General features: G+C 41.5%; 1 protein-coding gene across 4 annotated transcripts in view; it reads left to right on the forward strand.

Moving 5' to 3' along the window:
* CARMIL1 (capping protein regulator and myosin 1 linker 1) overlaps positions 1 to 25040 on the forward strand; it is a 339650-nt gene that overhangs the window by 13376 nt on the left and 301234 nt on the right. For all 4 annotated transcript variants that reach the window (XM_056521327.1, XM_056521326.1, XM_056521328.1 and 1 more), the window contains one exon: positions 2306 to 2403. In XM_056521327.1, coding sequence (XP_056377302.1) covers positions 2306 to 2403 — 98 coding nt within the window. The remainder of the gene's footprint in view (positions 1 to 2305; positions 2404 to 25040) is intronic.

A 25040-nucleotide genomic window follows, 5' to 3' on the forward strand; every position in this document is an offset into this window, starting at 1 on the left:
GCTAGTATCGGCTCCGATACTAGTATCGGTATCGGGACATCCCTAATTTTTGCGATACGTGCTACCTTTTTGATCTTTTTTTAATTCCGTTATTTATACCAAAATTGGCGAATTTGGCTTTATTATATACACTTTTTTTTTTAATTACCATTGCCCAGAAATACCACATAAAACAAGACCTTCATGCATTGATTATCACCTGCAACTGCCTCTTATACATCCTTATACATGAAAACACCCTCTGTTTCTGTAAACTTTATTGACAAGACACCCTGCCGCATGTGTCTCGTGACGCTGCGCCCGCACCGCCATCTAATGACGGCGTCCCAGCATGACAACCAGCTGGATAGCTGGACCAAACCACAGTGCCGACACCACGCCCCGAGAGAAACCACAAGTAACCAACCCCACAACCGCCGGCGAGCTTGGTAAGTGCCCTGAGAAACGATACACAGCATTATTGTATGAAAAGGACACTGCAGTCTTAACAACTAATAACAGACAGAAGTAAACTCCGCCGTATCCTGTGCGAGCGCAGACGCAGCATCAGACCACCGACCACACTGACTGCAGCGCTAAAGCCCCTGACACATGAACCCCACAGCACCAACCATAATGGGGAGATTATAAACGAGCAGTAAGACTTGAAAAATAACCATATCGCCGGGAATCAGCACTTACCACACCACAGCACAGGAACAGCATGAAAACACGCTAACAACCTCCACAAACTGATACTCCACTCCTATCGGGGACGTACGAGCTCACAGCAGTGCACAGTAAACTAAAAACACCGCCAAAAGCACCGTACGCACCTGTGGAGAGGGCGGCGTGCGTTATATATTCAATGCCCCTCCCACAAATACAGCCTGATAGGCTTAACTCATAATCTACATACAATGTTGAGTTCTAGTACTCACAAATCTAAAACTCGCAGCCTGTATTTTAGTTGAGCAGTTGAGTTACAGTGCTGTAGACTTCAGAGCTAACATCTCCCATCATTCCTTGTTGGACCGATGTCTGTCCAAAGCCTCTTGCCGCAACATTACAAGAGCTTATTTGACATAACCTTTGCCCTTTGATGATACTTAAAAACTTTTTTTTTTTTTCCCATCAGTCACCAAAAGGCGGATAAGCGTGGTCAGGGATTCACAATGCCTATCTTCTCTACACGAGCGATGGGACTGCTGAGTGGTTGACACACAGGTCCTCAGCTCATGCGCCTCTGTAAGTGCTCGCTCCCAACGCCTCCCTGCTCAGAGCACCTGCATAATGCTAGAGGCAGAGAGCTCGCTCGCTCGCCTTCTGCCTCTAGCATTACGCAAGCGCTCTGAGCAGGGAGGCATCAGGAGCAAGCGCTCACTCGGTGAACTCACAGCGTGCACATAGGAGGGATGGAGGGCGCATGCGCTAAAGAACAGTGTGTCAATCACACCGAGGTCCCAGCATTTACATAGAGGAGATACGCGTGGCGGCCCCGGGGTATTGTGAACCCCCGACCATGCCTATGCGACTGTTGGTGACTGACTAAAAAATTTTTTTTTTAGGATGATCAAAGCTGCCATAAAGGGGGCAAAGGTAATGCTGCATTACGATTCCAAAGCCCTTTAGCAAGTTAGGAGAGAAAGCTCAAAAGTCACAACAGTTGCGCTTTAAGATGAAGTGGATACATTTGTCTTCAAAGCCTTTAGTTGGTTCCCTTTAGCAACTATCAAAATTAAGAATGCAACTTGCAGTTGTAATGTTACCCAAATGTTTAATATGTGTATTTTATATGTAAAATGGTGTTCAGATCATGCCAAGATCTTTTAGACTGGTAATGTACTCGTTTTTATACATGCAAGTTAAGTTTAGTGTCTAGGACAGTAACTCATGGTAAGCTCACTGGTTTTACCTCTCTATGGGGCATTTATCAATGGAATGACCCCAGAATGATGCTTGGGCTGAGTATGCCAGCATTGATAAATATTTCTCAATATGCCTAATGTTTCAGCCCTTTTTATTAATAAACCCACAGAAATAAAGAATGCTTTAACAGACTAGCGCCTCAACCCATATGATTATAATTGACAACAGTGTTTTACAAAATGTGTGTCTCCAGCTTTTGCAAAACTACAACTCCCAGCATGCCCAGACAGCCTTTGGTTGTCCGGGCATGCTAGGAGTTGTAGTTTTGCAACAGCTGGAGGCACCCTGGTTGGAAAATACTATAGTAGACCTGTATAGAAGACCTATAGTTATAGAATACCTGTTAACCCTATAAAACATTTTAAAATTGTATCCTTATTTTCAACTCTGTTTTCAGAAAGCATCCGGGATGTTATTGGGAGAAAAATTAAGATTGCTGTGCGGAAGAAGGTGAAACTTGAGATCAAAGGAGATAAAGTTGACAACAAAGTCCTGGTATGTGAACTGAATAGATTTTTATTAAAAGCTAAAAGGAACGTTTCATGCCGTTGACTACCACGTCTGTCCACACTTACTGTGGCTGGTTGATTTGAAGTAGACGTGGCCAGATTGGAAAGATATACTTTGCATTGCTGTTACAGATGCATTGCTCAGAATGTTTTCTTTTAGATAGTCTATTGCGGCATTCTTTCCTTTCGGTTCTGTGTTCTTAGGTTCAAATCTGACTTAGGGTGCATTCACACCACGATTCTTACATACAGGGACCGGATCCGCCTGGGAGATGGGGAAAAGCGGGCGCTCCCCTATCCCAGCTGGACCCGACCCCTTTGAATGAGCCGATCCTGACTCCGGTCGGCTCATTTTTGCCCCGTGTCTGGTTTTATGACCAGACTTAAAACTATAGTTTACCTGACTCCGGTCGGCTCATTCAAATGAATGAGATGGGGTCTGGCTAGGATATGGGAGCATCTGGTTTTCACATCTCCCAGCCGAATCTGGTTCCCGTATGTAAGAATCGTGGTGTGAATGCACCCTAAGGTTAACATCTGCATGTTTGTATGTTGTCTTTGTCTTTAATATGAGTTTCCTTGCATTTACCTAAAACATAGATATGTTGAGTTGGAATTTTGAATATGAGCTCCGTTGGGCACGAGGGATGACAAGCTCTATACAGTGCTGTGGAATATGTTGGCGCTATATTATTAACGTGACAGGGCAAAGGGAAACAGGGAGCTGTTGGTGTGAACGACAATGGCGGAGATATTCAAAAACTACTATAATTTCTGTTACACCGATATTAATTACACTTTTTTTCTTTTCTTCTCACATTTTCAAAGGTCTCTTGTGCTGCTTTGAAAATATGTGAAAGCTAATTTTCGTGGCACTTTTGTTTTTTTTCCGCTCCAAATTTGGCACCAATTTTTTTTCTCTTCTGTAGCCGCCATGTTGGATTTTTTTGCGACAAAATTGCTTAGATTGGCACCAATTCTACATACCGAAAAATTCTGGTGAAGGCGTCTCACGTAATATTCCATGATTACTAGTGCCCAGACAAGCGATAACTGTATAAATAAAACATTTCTAGGCCTTAAATGTGAGTTCAGGTGCAGTGACCATGGGAAAAAAAATATTATATATTTTTTTAATAACATTTTCCAATAATAATTTATTTTTCAATTATTTATTAAATAACACCTTTTCCCAAAATACTCAAGAAAAAAAAAAATAAATAAAAAAAATACAACCATTTCTGTGATTTCTACACTAGTAAAAAGCTGGTGGGAAATTTTTGATGTAAAATGGACTCTCACCCCTTTTGAAAATATAAGGTAAAACATAAAATTTACTTAGCCACGCCCATTTTTGCAAAACTGGTGTGACTAGTGTAAACCTTGGATAATTCTCATTTAAAACACTTTGAATATCTTATGTAAACATTTTTGCACCAAAATTTTGGAGTGAAACGCAGAATTTTTAATGTAAAGCGTTTTGAATATGACCCCCAATGTGTGCACAATATTGATAATTTAAATGCCATGTTGTGAAAAGACTTGGTGACAACCCCTATGGATATTATGGTGGTTTCCAGTAAGGCCATGTGCACATGAGTCCTGAAGGCAGCATGTAGTGTCTCTTGTGGCTCTGCACTACATAGCTGTACTGTGCTTTGTATTGCTATAACGGTTCACTTCCCGGTGCTGTATTTACAGAGCTATTCTCTCTTTAGAGTATAAAAGCTTGTAAAAACATGTACATTGAGAAGAAAGAAGAGCTTCAATATTCTGTATCTTTTGTTTACAGTCAAACCTCCCTCTCCAGAAGAAATGTTTCCGCCTGATCACCTGAGCTTGTATTTCTACTGCATTTGGTGTTCTTCATTGTTGATTAACCTTTTAATTACCACCGATACGTCTTTTTTTTTTTGGAAGTCTTCAAGGGTACTTCTAGCCTGCCAGTGCTAGAATAATCTTTAGCGTCTTTCCTGTGCAGGGATCACGAAAGCTCAGCTGTGAGAGTATAATAGCCAAGCTCTCGCTGTAACTGCTTTAAAGTGGAAAAACCTTCACCTCGGATAGTTTTAACCCTTCATGTGCCACAGTCAAATCCTATGTGTGCCACTTTCCCTGCAGCAGCAGCCCCAGGAACCCAGTTAAGGTTTTTACGGCAGCCGGTGGTCTTGTGAATGCCCCCCAGGCCTGCCATAGGCATCTGTGTACCCAGTTGTGCTATGCAAGTAAAAATAAAATGTAATAAAAAAAAAAATCCCTCCCAAAAAATAACAAATATTATATAAATAAAATAAAAAAATATACACACATTTATGATTACTGTGTCAGCGCTAAAAATCTTCAACTTTATTAAATCACACGGGTAGACAACGGGGAGGACCAGTCCTTGCAGAGACAGAAACCCTATTCCACCATCTGCCATACTCTAGTACTTACCCAGATAAGTGCAATCTTTTTGTCTATAAGCTGCTGTGCCATGTCGCTTTGTTATTCTATCCCTATATACATGTTTATTGCTGCAATGTCTGTGACGATCCAAACAACAAAATATCTTTTGTTTTTTTTCATCCTGCAAGTTTATCACTGTAGAAAAAACAAAAAATTGATCATTTTGGTATTTTGTTAATCCACCTCCCAAAAAAACTGAATATAAAACAGAAATCAGAAATTGATACTAATTGTAAAAACACTTGAGCCCTAACATTGCGCCATCAGGCGAAAACTAAAAAAAAAGTTATAGATTTTGTAATGTCGCAACTCTGTAGTTTCTATTATAGCGTTCTGGCTGAGTCTCACTGAAGCTTTGGTTTGTATTCTAAAGTGTTGTATTCTTAAGTGTTAACATCTGAGAAGTTTTATACGCAGAAGTTTAAAAAGCAGGAGTTGTAAGCAGGACCCACTGTAACTGTAAGTATTACACTCCCTTGATAAAAGTAGCTTTTCTTAATAGTTAATAACAGCTATTTGTCACCAAGGATATGGACAGCAGGATTGGAGGTTTTCTTCAGTGCACATTGTGCCACATGTATACATCTCTGGAGCAGCAGCTTCAGGGTGAATACCGCTGTGACAAATGTGAGCATGTTGCCCACCTCGAAGCTCGTATTAGAGATCTAGAGGAGCAAAATGCAACATTGAGGGCGATTGACAATCTTACAGAGCAAGCAGTTAGTGAGGTAGAAATGGAGGTTGGAGAAACTAGCCAGGAGGCCCAAGTAGGGAGCTGGGTTAATGTAGTTAGAGGAACTGGAAAGGGGGCAAGGAAAAGGAAGGTCACTTCTGCTTCTGATCTCCCAAGTAAAATTGCCAAGTTGGGCGATGATGCGAGGGCCTCAGTATCAGAGATGGCAACCATAGTGGATACTGGTCTCCCTAACAGCCCCTCAACTAGTAGTGTGGGGGATGGTAACGCAGGTAGGCCAAGACAGTTAGTTGTGGTAGGGGATTCTATAATCAGGAAGACGGATAGAATAATTTGTCGCCAAGACCACCTCAACCGAATGGCCTCACCTGGAATATGCTGTTCAGTTTTGGTCGCCTGTTCATAAAAGGGACACTGGGGAGCTGGAGAGGGGGCAGAGACGTACTACTAAACTAATATGGGGCATGGAACATCTTAGCTATAAGGAGCGATTAAAGAAGTTACAATTGTTTAGTCTTGAGAAGAGGCGTTTAAGGGGGGATATGATAAACGTATATAAGTATATAAATGGCCCATACAAAAAATATGGAGAAAAACTGTTCCAGGTTAAACCCCCCCCCCAAAGGACGAGGGGGCACTCCCTCCGTCTGGAGAAGAAAAGGTTTAGTCTAAAGGGACGACACACCTTCTTTACCGTGAGGACTGTGAATTTATGGAATGGTCTACCTCAGGAACTGGTCACAGCAGGAACAATTAACAGCTTTAAAATAGGGTTAGATACATTCCTGGAACAAAATAACATTAATGCTTATGCAGAATTATAAAACTACATCCCTTCCCCTTACACCCACCCTTCAATTCCCTGGTTGGACTTGATGGACGTATGTCTTTTTTTCAACCATACTAACTATGTAACTATGTTCTAGTAAAAAAAAAAAAAAATAAAATAAAATAAAATAAAATATATATATATATATATATATATATATATATATATATGTGTGTATTTAGTATCGCTGTAATTGTACTGACCCACAGAATAAAACTTAGTTTTACTGTACTTTGAACGGCATAGATTTAAAATGCTAAAAGTGAATTACAATATTGCATGTTTACCATATCACCCATGACAGCACCCCTGGAGAGGACCTCCCACCGTGGGACAGGAAACCTGGATATAAATTTGGATCTCCTTCCCCTCCGCCCTCAGTTCAGGTTTCCTGTCCTATGGATAGGAGGTCTGGAAGTTTTTCAGGCCTCTTTCCATGTGTTGTGCTGTGGGGCCCCCGTTGCCTTGGGTTGTGAGGGGTTTCCTGGCCGGCGTAAGTCTCCACTGGAGCCGCCGGCATGTCTGCTGTGGGGTTGAGCAGTGTCCGGCTCGGGGTTCGGCAGTGTTCCCTTTAGGGGGGGCACTGTGCAGTCTGCGGGTCGGCTGGCCATAGCTTCCTTCTCTGCGTGTCCTCAGTGTGTGCGCACGTGCATGTGACTGGAGGCGTGGCGCACAGTGATGAGGTACAGGCCAGCAACCCTGGGAGACGCGTCACTTCCGGGGGATGCGCGGGAGGCGTGGCGCGCAAAGACTTGAAGGGGTACTCCAGCCCTGAGACATCTTATCCCCTATCCAAAGGATAGGGGATAAGATGTCTCACCGCGGGGGTCCCGCCACTGGGGACCCCCGCAATCTTGTATTCGCCACCCACCTGTTTGAGCTGCACGCCGCGGTGCCAGCTCACAAACAGCCAGGTGGCTACCACAGGGCTGTCCGTGGTGAGACATCTTATCCCCTATCCTTTGGATAGGGGATAAGATGTTTCAGGACCAGAGTACCCCTTTAAAAGAGACGCGAATTCCGGAGCCGGCCGTCTGTTGCATCTTCCGCGTCTGGAGATTCCTCTGACAGTAGCAGCCAGCTCCTGCACCGGTGCAGTTATCCATACTGCAGTGGATCTTGAGGTGGTGCCTGAAATCCGGTTCTGTTCCCAAACTGAAGACCTCCAGCATGCCTAAGTCTGGGAAAGAAGGTGGACGTGCTAAATCCAAGAGCTCCAGTCCGGTACTACAGCTTCCTTGGGTGAGACCTTTCCATGTTTTCATTGTTTATGGTCTAATTGGGGTTATCATGTGCTTTGTTGTAGGCAGATAAAAGCTCAGCTGAGGCCCCTAGGAAAGCGTCATCTAAAACTCGTAATATAGAATGTGCGCAATGTAGAGGTCCACTAGATCCGCAGAAACAATCGGTAATGTGTCTAGAGGTCAAATCCCTCTTGCAAAAGAGGGTTCTTGTCCCAGTTCCCCAATCATAAGAAAAGCAGGGATTTTATTCCCCCCTCTTTTTAGTGAAAAAAAAACCCTCAGGAGCAATCAAGGTAATCATCAATCTCAAAGTCCTGAACAAGTTCCTATCCTACAAAAAATTCTGCATGGAGTCAATCAAATCGACTATCAGTCTTCTATTCCCAGACTGTGTGATAGACATCAATCGATTTAGAGGATGCTTACTATCACATCCCAATCCATTCCTCCCATCAAAAGTTCCTCAGAGTAGCAGTGTTTTTAGAGGGGAAATGGGTCCACCTTCAATATACAACTCGGATGCCACCGGAGACGGATGCCTTTATCAGAACAAAGGACGTTCTTATAGTCCCATATATGGATGACTTTCTTATTGTGGCGAGTTCAGAAGATCTGCTTATCCAACAGATACAGTCTGTAAGTTCAATCCTCAAATTCCTAGGTTGGAACCTGAACCTAAAAAAATCCTGTCTTGTTCCCTCCAGGACCTGTCAGTTTTTGGGGATATCCCTGAGCTCATCTTCTCAGATGTCAACCCTGCCTCCAGCAAAACAACTATCGCTTCAAGAGAAGGTACTAAGTCTATTTCTATCCCACACTTCTTCTTTCAGGGAAGCCATGTCTGTCCTTTGTCTCATTACAGCAGCAATTCCAGCAGTAAGGTGGGCCCAGTTCAGGTCAAGAGAGCTTCAGCTAGACATCCTTTCCCATTGGAATGGGGGAAAAATCTTCCTTGAACCAAAGGTTTCTTCTATCTTCCAAAGCGAGACTCTCCCTCAGGTGGTGGCTAAATCCACAAAATCTCTCTAAAGGAGTTCTCTGGTTTCCCACTTCTGTAATAAGAATTACAACAGATGCCAGTCCTTGGGGCTGGGGAGCTCATGTGGATCACAATCTTCTTCAGGGAGAGTCGGATCCACATTTAGCTCTTTCTTCCTCAAATTACAAGGAGCTCTCAGTGGTCTATCAAGCGCTTCTCTGCCTGTCTCACCAAGTGAAGGATAAAGATGTCTTAATCTATACAGACAACACAACCACAGTAGCATACCTCAACAAGCAGGGGGAACAAGATCAAAACAAATTATGGACCTGACATCTCAAATCTTTCTTTGGGCAGAGACCAGTGTGTCATCTATACGGGCAGTACAGCTGAAGGGCAAAGAGAATACCATAGCAGATTTTCCCAGCAGAAACAAGATGAGCCAGTCAGAGTGGTCGCTAAATCCGGAAGTCTTCAGTATGATAAGTCACAGATTTGGAGTCTTCTCAGTAGATCTATTTGCTTCAAAACTAAACAAAAATCTTCCCAAGTTCTACTCTCTAAATCCTCTGGATCATCGATCTGCAGTGGATGCTTTCTCACAGTCGTGGACAAAGGGGGTGGGGTACGCTTCCCCCCCCCCCCCTCCCTTTCCCTTAATCCCAGCAGTCCTAAGAAAAATTCAACAGGACCATGCTCAAGTCTTGCTCATTGCTCCCTTCTGGCCCAGGAGACCCTGGTTTACCCTTTTGAGGACTCTGTCAGTGTGCCAACCGTGAATTCTTCCAGACAGGAAAGATCTCTGATGGGGTAATTAGTACCTTACTTGCAAGCAGGAAGGAATTAACTTCAGAAATCTACCTTAGAACTTGGAAAGCTTTTCTTAATCTTAGTCCCAATACTCTCAAAGTTCAAGTCTCTGCTCTAAGTTCCTTCCTAAATTCTAAGTTAGCTGACCAGCCTCTTATTAAAAGATTTCTAGTAGGGGCTTCTAGACTCCGCCCTTCAACTAAATCCTTAGTTCCTTCATGGGATCTCACTTTAGTGCTAGACACCCTCATGACCCCTCCATTTGAGGCTCTAGAGTCTGTCTCCAGTAAAGTTTAAGCAATCAAACTAGCTTTTCTTTTGCCCATCACCACAGCAAGAAGGGTGGGGGAATTACATGCCCTTTCAGCCTTTACCCCTTATACCAAAATTCTCGATGATAGGGTTGTAATGAGAACATTACCGCATTTCTTGCCTAAAGTAGTATCTGATTTTCACCAAAATCAAGACATTATTCTCCCTTCCTTCTGTGACAATCCTTCTAATGATAAAGAAAAACCTTTTCATAATCTAGATGTAAGAAGGTGTTTAATCACTTATATTGATTCTACTAAAAGTTTTCGTACATCTGAAAACCTTCTTTTACAGTTTACTGGCCCTAATAGGGGTAAATCTGCCTCTAGATCCACTATTAGTAGGTGGATTAAACTTGCCATTAATATGGCTTATGAGGCAAAAAGTCAGGACCCCCCTTCTTTAAAGCTCATTCCACAAGGGCAGTTGCCGCATCTTGGGCGGAAAAAGCTGACGCTTCCATAGATCAAATTTGTAGGGCAGCCACCTGGTCATCTAGCCATACCTTTCTGAAGCACTACAGGTTACACCAGTTGCCAATCTAAGTTTCGGTCGCAAGGTTCTTTAGGCCCCTATTTATTTCTATTCTAGTCTCCAGGGCTGTCATGGGTGATAGGGTAAATATGGATTACTTACCGGTAATCTGTTTTTCAAGAACCCATGACCGCACCCCTTGGATATCCCTCCCTTTTTTATTTTTGTGAATTTTGTATTCTATTTTCTCTGCATGTTGTTCTACCTCTTGCTCCGTAGGAGTACTTTATAATTGAACTGAGGGTGGAGAGGAAGGAGGTCCAAATTTATATCCAGGTTTCCTGTCCCACGGTGGGAGGTCCTCTCCAGGGGTGCTGTCATGGGTTCTCCAAAAACAGATTACCGGTAAGTAATCCATTTTTTTACATTTGACCAGCAAAAAATGGTTTATAAAAATTTACCAGTAACATATATGAACCCCAAATTGTGGCATTATAATAAAAAAAAATAAAAAAAAATCAACTAAAAAAAAAACATGGCTTTGGTGATGAAAAAATAAATAAGTTACAGCACTTGGACAATGGAAAAACAAAAAAAACTGCTTGGGTATTAAGCCCAAAGTCATGTCAGTGGAAGGGGTTAAAGGAATGCACAGAGGAAATCTGATGCACTGGGGAAATAAAAGAAGGTTTCACCAGGGTCTTATGTTAGCTATTTTGCATTGCATAATCTCCAAAATGAAAATGTTTCCCTTATTTTATCAGGTGTGACGTAGCTTGTTTGCGCCGAATGTTTGCTTTCTAAGTGAATTTCAAAATGAGTTATCATGTGCCACTTTTCCACCAGTCGGAATATTTAAGAAAAAATTAAACTGTAAACCTATTCACTAAGCCAAATTTTGATTAACAGCCCAGCAGAGCGCAAAGTAGCTGTTCTCTTTGGTACATCACATTCAATTATATGGTGAACTTGCCTTGTGCCACGTTTCAGTGCAAAAATATAAATTTTTATCTATTTATTCCCCCCCACTATTGCAGGACCTGAGGGTGCAAGCATGAAACAGGGATTTGATAAACACCAAGGATTCCTTTTGTTTGCACTCGACATAACATGAAGTTTGCTTGAAATGTTTCTTTAAATAGTACCTGTCACCAAACTAAACTTTTAATATATTGTTCCTTATGTTGTAAGACACTTTGCTATTTACTTGCTGTTAAAATTCTCAACCTTTTATATGTTTTTAATGTGATTGAAAAAACAGCCATTAGGTGGCTCTGTTCTGCTCCCAAACAGTTGATTTGGTCTCCACCCGGACATGCAGAAGTCCAAACTCAGGAAGTGCATGCCAGGTATGGCGAGTCACAGCTCTCGCAGGCTTCAGTGAGGTCACACCTGCTGGGGAACGCCCAATTTCTCCTGCCGGGAACTCAGACAATGTGAGCAAGGGGATAGGTATGATACACAGCTTTTTAAAGCTGTGAAATTTATTTTAGGGCAGGAGGGGTGTTAGGAGTAGTTAGGGAATAATCTGAGTTAGTTTAGAAAATATGGTTTGATGACAGGTCCTCTTTAAATAATCATTCAGAAAAGTTATTTTGTTTGAGATATATATATATATATATTTTTTTTTTTTTTTTTTGCACAAAGTGTTTGTTTTCCTAGATCTCTGGTGACCTCCTATTTACATATAATAATGGGCTGTAATAAAATTCTCATATAATGGTATACAAGAGGAAGAAACTGTGGGGTCCAGCAAGGTGGGCTTATTGTCCCCTGGTTGGATTTAATCTGATGATTGCTCCATTTATCTCAATGGTTTTATCCATTTCTGGCTCTTCATTGTGTGATTTAACTATTTGTGTCATCACATTCTAATAGGAGATAGATCTGTAAATTTGCCAACCAGCTGATCAGGCCATTTTAGACAATAGGCCTTTATGTGCAGCCTGTGAAAGTTTATCATTTGTTTTATGTCAAAAAGAATATCTGTTCACACTGCCCTGTATTGGAGACCTGTACATGTGATATGATAACTTGTGGCCGGCTGCTGGCCATTTAACTCTAATAAAGAAATAGTGGAAAATAAGTTCCAGTTTCCAGCTTTTCTGATTTAAATAGAACTATAGCCAGTGTATTCAGCTAATAGAATCCAATCTCTGTAAAACCATAATGTTCGGACAAAGATTTTCTGGGCTTAATCCATGTGTATTACCAGCACATTTGGGGTTTGCTGCTGGTTGTCCATTAATTCACCTGGAATTTTTTATTTTGCGTTGCAATTGCCTTCTACTGGAGTTTGAAAATCTGGGGCATGGAATCTGCAAAGATATTTTTTTTCTTCTACATTTCTTTACAAAAGGTGTTTGGGGTTCTCAGAACTTTATTCACATGTATTGGACTGTAATGGGACACATATGTCAAATGTATGATAATCTTTACTAGTCTACCACTTCTGAACTCGCATTTACAGCTGGTTGTACAGTGGTCCCTCAACATATGATGGCCCCGAAATACAATAGATTCAACTTACAATACTTTCCTGTGGACAGAAGGGAGCAGTGAGCACTGCTGACCACTGCCACACATTATGTTGGTTGTTATCAGATTAAAGCATCCCCCAGGCTACTCAGTACCGTGTACTGACACCTAGGAATATGCAACCGCTTGGCAGTGTAGTGCCCTACAGTTGCTGCCAGGCTCCTTTTAATAAAGATATAGCACTGGACTGCCCACTGTAATGCTCACTCAAGCATGGGTCTATGAAGCTACAGCTGCCACCGGGCCCGTTATTTAGGATGATTTCTGTCAGATCGCTAACTAAAGAGCTGTTCAGAAGAGCTGCTTACTACAGATGCTATATGGTAAAAGATTCTGCAAAAGCTATAATATTACAGGTTATGGATGCTAGATTGATGTAGATAGAATATTGATCCAGGGATTTCTTCTGATCGCCACATTTGGGTTTAAAGGGGTAGGCTGGGTTCACACCACGTTTTCTTAAATACGGCTCCCGTATATGGTTTGGAGGAGGGGGGCGGGGCTTAATCGCGGCGCCCGCACTCAGCCGTATTCGGGAACCGTATTTAATGCAAGTCTATGAGCCGACCGGAGTGAACCGCAGCCTCCGGTCGGCTTCGTTTTCGGCCGTATGCGGTTTCCCGACCGCAGGCAAAAACGTGGTTGACCACGTTTTTGTCTGCGGTCGGGAAACCGCATACGGCTGAAAACGAAGCCGACCGGAGGCTGCGGTTCACTCCGGTCGGCTCATAGACTTGCATTAAATACGGTTCCCGAATACGGCTGAGTGCGGGCGCCGCGATTAAGCCCCGCCCCCCTCCTCCAAACCGTATACGGGAACTGTATTTCAGAAAACGTGGTGTGAACCCAGCCGTACACTGCTCAGCATTTGGAACAAACTGTTCCGAACCCTGGAGCCGCTGCCGGAGCTTGTGACGTCATAGCCCCGCCCCTCATGATGTCAAGCCCCCTCCCATAGACTTGCATTGAGGGGGCGGGATGTGACATCATGAGGGGGCGTGGCTATGACATCACGAGCTCCCGACACCAGCTCCAGTGTCAGAATAGTTTGTTCCAAACGCTGAGTAGCGGAGTACCCCTTTTAAGGTTGAACTTGATAGACTAAACTCCTGACTCGCCGCAATCCAGTGTTTTACACTGATTCACTGATGAGTCAGTGCATAGCGGCAGAAGAAGATAACAACTGAGAACAATAAAAGAACACCTGCAGAGAAAGAAAAAAAACTATAAGGGTCCCTATAGTACAGGCTGATTTAAAGCACAGGAGGGGTGGTAAATGTATAATCAGACCCCCCATGGAGGAGTAGTACACCTGCAAATCCATCTGTCCATTCAGTCTATAGAATGGAAAACAAGAGCCAACTCCTTCCTCCATTACTAGTGGCTATCACTGGAGCCGTGGTCAAACAGCCATTCTACTGCTTCATTCACACAAGGCAAGAGAACAGTTGTATACGAGTATTCCATGTGACTTATGTGGTAGTATGCTTGTGTGACAACTGCTTCATTCACTGCCAGTGTTCATGTTCTTTTAGAAAGTGATTACCCAGCTATTAAAAGTGAGGACATTGTTTATTTGTACTATTTTTGTGCTTCTTATTGTTCATGTTTTCTTATTTTGGGAAGACATATTGTGGGCTTTAGAACAAATTACCAGTGTTTAGGGACCACTTTATATGACTGAAACTTGCACAGACCTAATGTTCTCACAGCTAAAATTTGCTCAAATATTATGTACATCACCTAGATTTCTACAGTTCCATAATATAGGAGCTATAGTTTTGTCATGGGCCCATGCTGTACTCTCTTTTTATGCAGCTGACTGTCTAAAGCAGGGGTCTTAAACTGTCGACCCTCCAGATGTTGCAAAACTTCAACTCCCAGCATGCTTGGACATGCCCAGACAGCCATTTGCTGCAGCTAATGGCTGTCGGGAATGCTGGGAGTTGAAGTTTTGCAACATCTGGAGGGCCACCAGTTTGAGACCACTGGTCTAAAGTGTATGAGGGCCTCCTGAATCCCTAGAAGATGATATCAGGGAAGGGTCAGGCCTGTTGCATTTCACCTGTCCGACCCTTTTGTTCTCATAGAATTAAGCTGCCTCCAAGGCTGCCTGTCAGTAGATTACCCCTTCTCTCTCCATAGAGAACACTTGAATACCGAATGTTATCATGTATGGAGAGATCAGAGCATCAAGCCGTTGGTCAAATAAACCTCTTTCATGATCCTTTAAAGGGGTACTCCGGCCCTAAGACATCAAATCCCTATCCAAAGGATAGGGGATAAGATGTCTAATCGCGGGGGTCCTGCCGATGAGGACTCCAGCAATTTCTCATGCAGCACCCACCTGTCTCAGCTGCACACTGGACGCTCCGTGTTTGAAGCATCACGACCACGGGCCGGAGTATTGTGTTGTCACGATACTCCGGCCCCGTCGTCATGAGGCTTCAGACACTGAGCCTCCAGCGCTGTGTGCAGATGAGACAGGTGAGTGTTGCATGAGAGATTGCTGGGGTTGGAGATTGCTGGAGAGATTGCTTGATGGCCTTACTGATGACAAGGTTACCCATGTAGTCTAGACTTTCTAAAGGCAAATATGACAGTAAGGTTTAGTGTAGTCCTAATGTTTTGTAATCTTGTAACCGTGTTTAAAATGCAGTTATAATTGATATTTTCCCCTCCGGCTAATAGACAACTCATTCATCACTCCTACAAAACTTTATGGAATTAGAAATGTTACTAATACATCATGCCAGCTCTCTATAATCGGTGATGTCACTTACTGTAACCAATTTTACTTTCCCTATTACTTTACTCTCTTACCCTTGTGACCTGGTGTTTTAGAATTGTCATTGGTGAATTCAGTTGGTCCCAAACCACCATCTACAACACTGTCCACATTCTAATTACTGCTGTCCACAAAAAAATAACTGCGACAAATGTAGAGACAAATCGAGAGCAAAATATAGTCTACGTACAATGATAAATTCCCCTCACATCTGTAGAATGTCACATAACACTACAAGTATTACAAAAAAGTATCAACTTTACATGGAATGGAAACCCTGGTGGGATAAAATAGCAGTGGTTTAGACCGGAAAAATAATAAATAATGTAGAAGCCAAATATTTAAGTTGCCAAATGTAAATGCGCAGATAAATAATATTATAATAATAAAAACTTCCTGTGCACAGTGTCCACATCTGCTTTTCTTATTTTATTTATTTCATTGTTTTAAATGACGTAGATAATAACATTATATGTATATTTGTAATATATATTAGTTTTAAAAAAAAGTGTATTCTCAGGTGAAAAATGCTTTCTTGTCACTGCAAGTTGACAAGCAGTGCTCTGTGCAGGCACCTGGCTTGCCATTCAGCCTGCTATGTGAGCTGGGGGCGTGACACAGAACCTCAGTACACAGAGCCAGCTTGTATGAGGGTGGGTAGGGGGTATGCATATTTAATGTAAAGGGCATGACCTCAGGCTTAGAGTAAGGCTGTGTTCACACGTCCGGAATGTCTGCACGGGAAATCTCTGTGTGGACATTTGGGAGAGGGCGGGCTAGCACCGCACAGGAATGTGCTGTCTCATAGACGGCTATGCATTCGGTGCGGAATCCACAGAAAGAACGAACAGGTTCTTTCTTTCTGTGGACACGGAAACTGAATTTACGTGGCAGAACATCTGACACAGAATTTCCGCTTTGCGCACACACAGGATTCCATTGAATTCCAATGTGGAATTCTGCCCAAAAATTCCGGATTTGTGAACATGGCCTAAGATCTGCTGACTGCACGGCCACACTTCCTTCACTAAATATGCACATCCCCGCACAGTCACTACACCGAACTCCACCCATATGAAAATAGTCTCACCCATCTGACAGATTCACTGATTTAGTCACAAGAGACTACAAAACCCTATAACTCAGCAAAAGGGGGGGGGGGGGGTCATCATGCTGCAAACAGGAATGTGATCAGCCCCCCTAGGCTATCTACTGGTTACTGTAACTTTATATATATTTTTTTTTTTTTTGAGTAACCACAAGTTATTTACTTGACTTCATTGCTAAATACTTTTTTAGTGAGGTTGTTGCTGCTCTAATACCTGACATTGTGGATAAAGGTTCCATAGTAAAACTCCCTGACACATTGATACATAACCTTCTCATACTGTTCTCATAATTCAGTGCCTGTGCCACTATGACAAATGTTTTCACTCCATTTATTAGATGGAACGAAGGTAATGCATTCATTGCTTTTGCTTTGCTGCCCCCATGAATAAGACTCTGTTCACATCACATTTGTGAGCTACACTTATACTGAATATACACTGTTTTATTCAAAGGGATTCAATACAAAACATACAGTGCAGTATGCTTTCTCTTTTACAATAAGTTGGAATCTATTGGAAACATACAATAGCAAACATTGTAGGCTTTCTTTAGAAGTAAGTCCCTGGAAATACTTTTGAAGTACAACTACAACTGAAGGCTAAAGCCGATCCTGTGTTTTATTTCTGCCAACTACCATTAGACTGTGTTTGACTTTAGGTTGGACTGTTTCATTACTCTGAAATGATTTCCTTGTTTGAATATAGCTACAGTAAAAATATGTAATATGAAGTTAAAGGGGTACTCAGCTGCCCCAACGTTCGGAACATTTTGTTCTGAATGCTAGGAGCGGAGCTACTTGGTCGTGACGTCACTACCACGCCCCCTCAGTGCAAGTCTATGGGAGGGGGCGTAGCAGCCGCCACGCCCCCTCCTATAGACTTGCCTTGAGGGGGCGTTATAGGACTTCACGAGGGGCGAGGCCGTGATGTCACGACCCCACAGCCAGCATTCTAAACCAACGTCGGGTGCTGCACAGAGATTGCAGGGGTCCCAGCGGCGGGGCCCCCACACTCAGACATCCCCCCCCCCCCCTATCCTTTGGATAGGGGATAAGATGTCTAGGGACAGAGTACCCCTTTAACCTACATAAAAAAGCCTGTTGAGAAAGAATGTGATTATGTCAGTACCACAGAATTTATGTGCTTCATGTGGGGAAAAAAAAACTGTGTAGACTGTATTTTTTTGACACCTTTTCAGTTGGGAGTTGACAATCTACATTGTAATAATAAAGGAAATAATAAAAAAACTGGCAAGTTTTAAATGGGAAACTGACAACAGCCTGATAGTTCAGGTGACGCTGATCACAATGGTCTTTTCCGTTTTGGTCTACGTCATTTCATTCTGGAGATGTACTCTAAGATGTAAATAAGTCAGGTGTAACATAGCCCCTTGCCCTGCTATGCCCATCTGGCAGGTCCCAAAACCCCCCTACTCCCCCTGAGTTATATTTCAAATTTTTCTGAGGAGCATGTAGCTGGTTCATGCTGTGAGATCCCTCGCTTGCACAGTCAGATCTGTAGCACAGGCGGCCCAGAGCATCACTATACATGCACACTACGCCTGGAAGCTGCAAGAGGGGGGTGGGGGGGGTGGTGCTTCTGGAGCATGGCCAACTTTCACAAAGTAGGTAGTGTCTGTCAACAGATGCATCAGCCGTGCATCTGAGGCTACTCCCCTTGCCGCTTCTGGGTGCATTGTAGAAGCAGTGCATGCACAGTGATGCCCCGGTACACCCTTGCTGGAATCGCATTTTAAGCCATAGCCGGGAGTGTGTTAAAAAGGAATGGAAAATATAAAGTATAACGAATACTTCTCCTTCTTCATGGATCCAATTCAGGCTCCAAAAAAAAAAAAGTTTCAAGTGCAATCTCCACCATACTGTGGAATAAAATGGGACACCTCAGACAAATGAGTTTTGAAAATATAATGCAGAATATGCACAAACATAGGCCAGGCCCATTTTTGAGATAGTAACTTATTGATTAAAAAACCCTGTTTTCTATTCCAAAGACTCCAGTGAACAGTGTCACTCAGGGATAGGACCACCCACTGGACTCCTAAGAATAGAAAGTGCAACTGACAAGAGTAACTGACATGTTAAACTTAATATTTTCCTTCAAAGACATTTATCAGTCTGCTTAGCTCCTCCTGCACAATTTGGCTGGTTCCCTTTAAATTCTTGTTTGGCATAGAGGAGTTTAAAATTGTCTTTTAAAATTTGATGCCCTATCTTATCAAAAATAAAATAGAGGCCAGCTCTTTAAGTTTATGTTCGTACACAGTCTTTTTTTAGATAATTTTTGGGACGTATAACAGCCAGTCTTCGTTCTCAAGCAAAAAACTCCAGATCGGCTTTTTTTTCCCCCTCATTGAATTCAATGGGAAAGCGGCTTTGTTTCCACACAATTTAGTTCTTCTGTCATAATTGTTACAGCCATAACATTACATGCAAGGCAAACTATTTCCATATTTTGGTATAATGTGTGATTTTATTTTGGGATGTTCCAGATTTGGAGATATAGATAATTCCCAAAAAGGCTATTTAAAAAAAAAAAAGTCTGAAAGTTTCAAGTGTTTTTTGCCCGTACAAAAAAAACAAAAAAAAAACAGTGGCCCAGAATTATCAATCTGGCTGAAACCAAAACTGTCTGGTTTTTCTCATAGCACCCAATAACACTTTAACTTTTTATTTAGCCAGAGCTTGTTAAAGGAAATTTGTCATCAATTTCACCTGCACTAACCTGTCAGTAGGGATAGGTAGTGCAGGGGACACTGATGATAACCATACTTACCTGGTCCCATTCTGTGTGCTAGTTCTTCCGAAATCTTCCGCCATATCTTTCGTTCCAGAGCTGACTTGGAGCATGTACAGAGCTTTGTGATTTCACCGCTGCTGTTTGCTAGCAGCGGGACCCAGCAGAGAAGCAGCAGCGGTGATGTCACAAAGCTTTGCCCATGCTCAAAGTTGGCCCCGGAACGGAAGATATGGCGAGAGAACAAGAGCACTGAACCGGACCAGGTAGGTATGGTTGTCATCAGGTCAGTGCAGGTGAAACTGATGATAGATTTCCTTATAAAGAAGCACCCCAGGATCTATATAGTGTAGGATAGTCTAATGTTCTTGATTATGCGTTTGGCTTACCTGTTTTAGCTGATGTGGCAGGCATGAGTTTCAGGCCGACTTTGTTTCTGTTTCTGAGTAGATATGATTTTCTCATGCTGTCTACATTTTCCATGAATCCTCTAGCTTTGCAGTGGGAAAGTGGAGTGCAGTCACTGTAATTTACATAATGAGAACAACCTAATCTTCTGGCTAGACTCCAGCAATGCAGTTTTGATGTGTTTTGTTATTTAAAGAGAATTTTTTAGAAAGATATTGCCAGGAGGTCAAAGTGAATTGACCTAATATTACAGATCAGGTGTTTTATGAAGTTTGAAGTGTTCAAGCTGTTTTGCACAGTGCATTTCACAGCATTTGTGACACGTTTTCACTGCATTTTGACTGTGTTTTATAAAATACATATAAATAATAATAAAAAAAATATATATATGTGTGTGTATATATATGTGTGTGTATATGTATATAATATATATATATATATATATATATATATATATATATATATATATATATATATATATATATATATATATAGAAAAAATACTGGGAAATAAATAGGAGGGTGCAAGCAACTAGTTGGGCCCGGTGTGAGACCCCAATCCAGATACAGCAATGCAAGACGCAGCACTCCAGATGTAGAAAAAATAAAAAGTGGCTTTATTCCATTTCACAAATACAGGTGCAATGTTTCAGCTGCCCATGCAGCCATAGGTGGTTTGGGTTGGCTCGTTTGTGTGTATGGGCATACTTATTACATTAAAGTAGTCATAGAACTATGAACTTGTTTGTTAGGCTAGGTTCACATGGCCGTTCGCATCGGTTCTTTTTTTTTTTTTTTTTTTTGAGCCGATCGGACCCTGTACCAGGTCGGATGCAAGAGGCTATTACCGGGTTCTAACGGCCCCCATTCACTTTCATGGGGTCCTGCAGTGACCCCGTAATTTTACAGGATTTTAGTTGAGAAAAAAATAGTGCTTGCACAGTCTTTTTCTCCACTAAACTCCTGTCCTTCTGACCGGATTGCCGACGGAGCTCCGAATAGCGCAGTCCGACTGCAATGTGAACAAGGCCTTAGAGACTTTTACACCACTTGGACAGCTATCACAGATGTACTAATAATATGTAACAGTGTTTGTTTGTTTTTTTGTTTTTTGTTTTTTTTGTTTTTTACTGTTGCTCATACTTTAACTTCATTGCTAATTTCTTGTTTCTGTACAGTATTGTAAGTTCTGTTTTCCTGATAGTTTGACAAAAAAAAAGTTGCCAATATTTATATTTCTTACAACTCTACCAGGACCTTCAGTAATGTCTATGAATCTATCGATGCATATGTTTGCATTGAAATTAATGATTATCTTTTCATGAGGCACAGGGCAGCGCAAGCTTCTGCTACAGGAAGTTATTCAGAATGAGTCACCATACTAAACATTAGAGTTCTTCAATCTCTAACTAGAAGTAGAATATGTTCTCCTTTTTTATGATAAAAAGATCCCATAGTTATTGATTGAGGTCATGAGTACTGAGTAAAACTAATAGGTGCAAAGTGCACATTGTACTTCATACTTGCTTCCCACATAATACTTTTGGTTGACTCTTGAGATGTTAAATCATTTGTAGGTTGTGAGCAGCCTTTAGATACAACACATTATTGAATCACATAAAAAAAAAAAAAACTATTAAAGATATATATTGCCAAGTAAGAAGACCATTTTTTGGATCCCACACAGTGAAAGTATACATTGGTCAACTGGGTGAACCATAATTGCTATTAGACTATATTCAGTCCATTATATTCCAGGGGCCTGCCATGTTATACTTTTAAAAGCCTTTTTGAGGGGTTGGCAACGTATACCTATGATGTGTGGTCGAAACCTGGTGTGAATAGTCCCTTTATTAACATGTATTATATAAAAAGGAAATCTTTAGGCAACTAGTTTTACTTAAAGTAAATAAATAAATTGTACAGTTTTAGTTTTTTATTCCTGCAGCTTGCATGTGTTACAGTACATTGCAAGCTGCTCCGTGCCATTCACAGTCAGTCGTATCAGCCGTTCAGGTTAATCTTTTTGCTCTTGTCTTTTCCTGATCCCTCACTTAAGGTCAAATCTGATTTTGATTTCAGCTGTTTCTATTTTATTTGATCATAACTGAGTTAAAATTCAGAAGACTGTAGGGGCTGGAAACTGAGTTGATATAGAGCTTGGCTGATGACATTGACAGTGAAGGGTATCTAGCAGCTTCCAATGTATTAAATGGTATAAAATATTTTAATTAAAACCAATTTCTGTATTTTTTTTTCACGTAATACATGCAGTACAAATTTAAAATAGTACTTGCACATGGTATAGTGTCTCCTCCATGACTATATTTGCAGCCCTGTGTAGGGGAAGGATAGGTGACAGTTGCAGCCAATAGGAGTGCATTAGGCTACAGGTAGCGCTCCATGGTTATATTTGGAAAATGTCTCCACAATAGGTCTGCATGTAGCCTCAGCCTAAGGCCGGTTTTACATGTCCATATTGCAGCTGTATTTTTGAATGTGTATTACAGTTACAAGTCCTGACCTGACCGTGGGTCTGATGACCTGGACTGACGGTTGAACAACTGTAATACAGACTCAAAATTGCAGCTGTAGTATAGACATGTGGCCTAAGTCTGGCCATACACATTAGACAGTAGCTATCTCTCCTGACCCCCACAATCCCATTCAGAACACTTGCACACTTGGTCCACAGGATAGGGAATAAATGTCTAGTGTGGGATATGTGCGCTACCACTCCAAGCATTATACTCGCGTGTCTTGGATGCTCCGATAGACAATGAATGCAGCAGCTTTGAACATGTGTGATTCTCGACTCCAATCCGACAGGGAACTCTGGTTCTCATTCTTGATATTGCAGGGGTATCAGCGGTCGGACACCTTGTGACCTGACACTTATCCTGTATCCTGTGGGGTACCTCTTAAAGAAATCCAACTTCCCAATCCTTCTCTCCCCCTACGTCAAGGGAGATCTGGGAGGCTCCACACAATGGTTGGCGGATCCCACTGAAATCAATGGGTTCAATTTATGGCAGGCGCAAGGCATTTTGCTAAATCATGGAAAGCCTTTGTAGAATTTTGGCTTATCAGCATATTGACAATAAATTGTTTGTTTATATAATCTTTTACATGTATACTGTACAAAATCTATGGCTTCTATGTTATTTCTGCAGGTCTAAAAAAGACCATTGGAATGTGCATAGATGTTGTGTTTATAAATAGCTCAGTTTAGTATCTAATATATTTTTTACAATGGATTGTCATACTGAAAAAAAAAAAAAAAAAAATATATATATATATATATATATATATATTTTCATATCATTTTTGTGGCTGTTCATGTCCCTAGTTGTTTGATATAGAGAATTGTGAGGTTATGGCCTTAGGCAAAATACAGCTTGTGAGTTAAGCCTTAAGTAAACCATGCATTCAAGTCTAAACAGATTGTAAATTCCGCTGTAAGAGAACAGAATTGAGGTTGGTTAGGTGAGTAAATGGTGGGCTGCTGGAATGTACAGCTGCATTTTCACATTTATTGTACCAAATTACAAATTTGTAACATTTGTGAACTGTTTTATCGCTACATTAAATAGAATTGTAAGGAATGTCATATTCTGTTTTTACAAAATTATAGTCATACCTATTGAAAAAACATTTAAAATGATAGATGTTTGTGCTTGGCTAACCCCTTCAGTGCTTCTGGGACCCTCAGACTATGATGACTTTGGAAATATTCACTACAAACCAAGAAGATTGTCAGTCCCGGAAAAAAAAAAAAATCACTACATTATCATTGGAGAAATTCATTCTTTTCTAGACCTAAATTAAATTTTCCTGTCTTTTCCTGCCTTCATCATAGCTACATTAGTGAACAGTAGTGAGAATGAAAACCCCTGTATTAAGAATAGCATTCCATGCTGCCCACTACTTATCTTTTCTTACCCTTGTAAAATATGTATGCTATATATCTAATTATAGCCATACACCTTACATATATTCATTAATGAAGGAAACCGGGCACAGTCTCAGTCCACAAGGAGAACGGAGGCAGCTATGTTAAAGGGGTATTCCAGGAAAAAACTTTTTTATATATATCAACTCGCTCCAAGAAGGTTGTACAGATTTGTAAATTACTTCTATTAAAAAATCTTAATCCTTTCAGTACTTATGAGCTTCTGAAGTTAAGGTTGTTCTTTTCTGTCTAAATCCTCTCTGATGACACCTGTTTTGGGAAATGCCCAGTTTAGAAGAGGTTTACTATGGGGATTTGCTTCTAAACTGGGCGTTTCCTGAGACAGGTGTCATCAGAGAGGATTTAGAAAGAAAAGAATAACCTTAACTTCAGAAGCTCATAAGTACTGAAAGGATTAAGATTTTTTAGTAGAAGTAATTTACAAATCTATTTAACTTTCTGGAGCCAGTTGATATATAAAAAAAAGTTTTTCCCTGGAATACCCCTTTAACCTTGGTGGTGCTACACGTAGGTAAAGTCCATAAGATGCATAAATGATAGAGATGTTCGGAGCACTCACCATAGGGGTACAGTAAAATCCAACTTTATTGCTTGATGGGTCTCATCAGATACAAAAATCCCGGGTGCAGAGACGCACAGGCAGGTGCGTCTCACTGGGCAGGTAACAGCAGCTGTTTCACCCGCAGTGGTGCATCATCAGGCCCCTTTGTGGACGTCACCAAGGGGCCTGATGATGCGCCACTGTGCGTGAAAAAGCCACTTTCGCCCACCCGGTAAGACGCACCTGCCTGTGCGTCTCTGCACCCAAGATTTTTGTATCTGATGAGACCCATCAAGCAATAAAGTTGGATTCTACTGTACCCCTATGGTGAGTGCTCTGTTTATCTCTTTATTATTTCTGCACCTTACATATATCCCTCCCAACCCCATGCATGCTTTCCTGTGTCACATGTGCATTTTGTTCCTTATAGTGAGAAGAATAAGCTTTGTTATGGTTATCTATTGACTGCAATGTACCAACCATATGGCCTGTGTAAAAAGCCAAGTGGGGCCTTTGTTGGCACTTTGACATTCTACTGACACTTTGTTCTAGTGATCATCAGGAGTCACAGTGGTTGGAATTGTAACCTTTGGTGGCATAACCTAGTCATGTCTGTATTAAAGGGGGTTATCCAGGGTTTGAGAAAACAGCCAGTTTCTTCCAAAAAACAGCATCACCCCTTTCCATAGATTGTGTATGGTTCTGCAGCTCAGTTCCATTAG

The sequence above is a fragment of the Hyla sarda genome, chromosome 5 (assembly GCF_029499605.1).
Source record: "Hyla sarda isolate aHylSar1 chromosome 5, aHylSar1.hap1, whole genome shotgun sequence".
Classification (NCBI taxonomy): Eukaryota; Metazoa; Chordata; class Amphibia; order Anura; family Hylidae; genus Hyla; species Hyla sarda.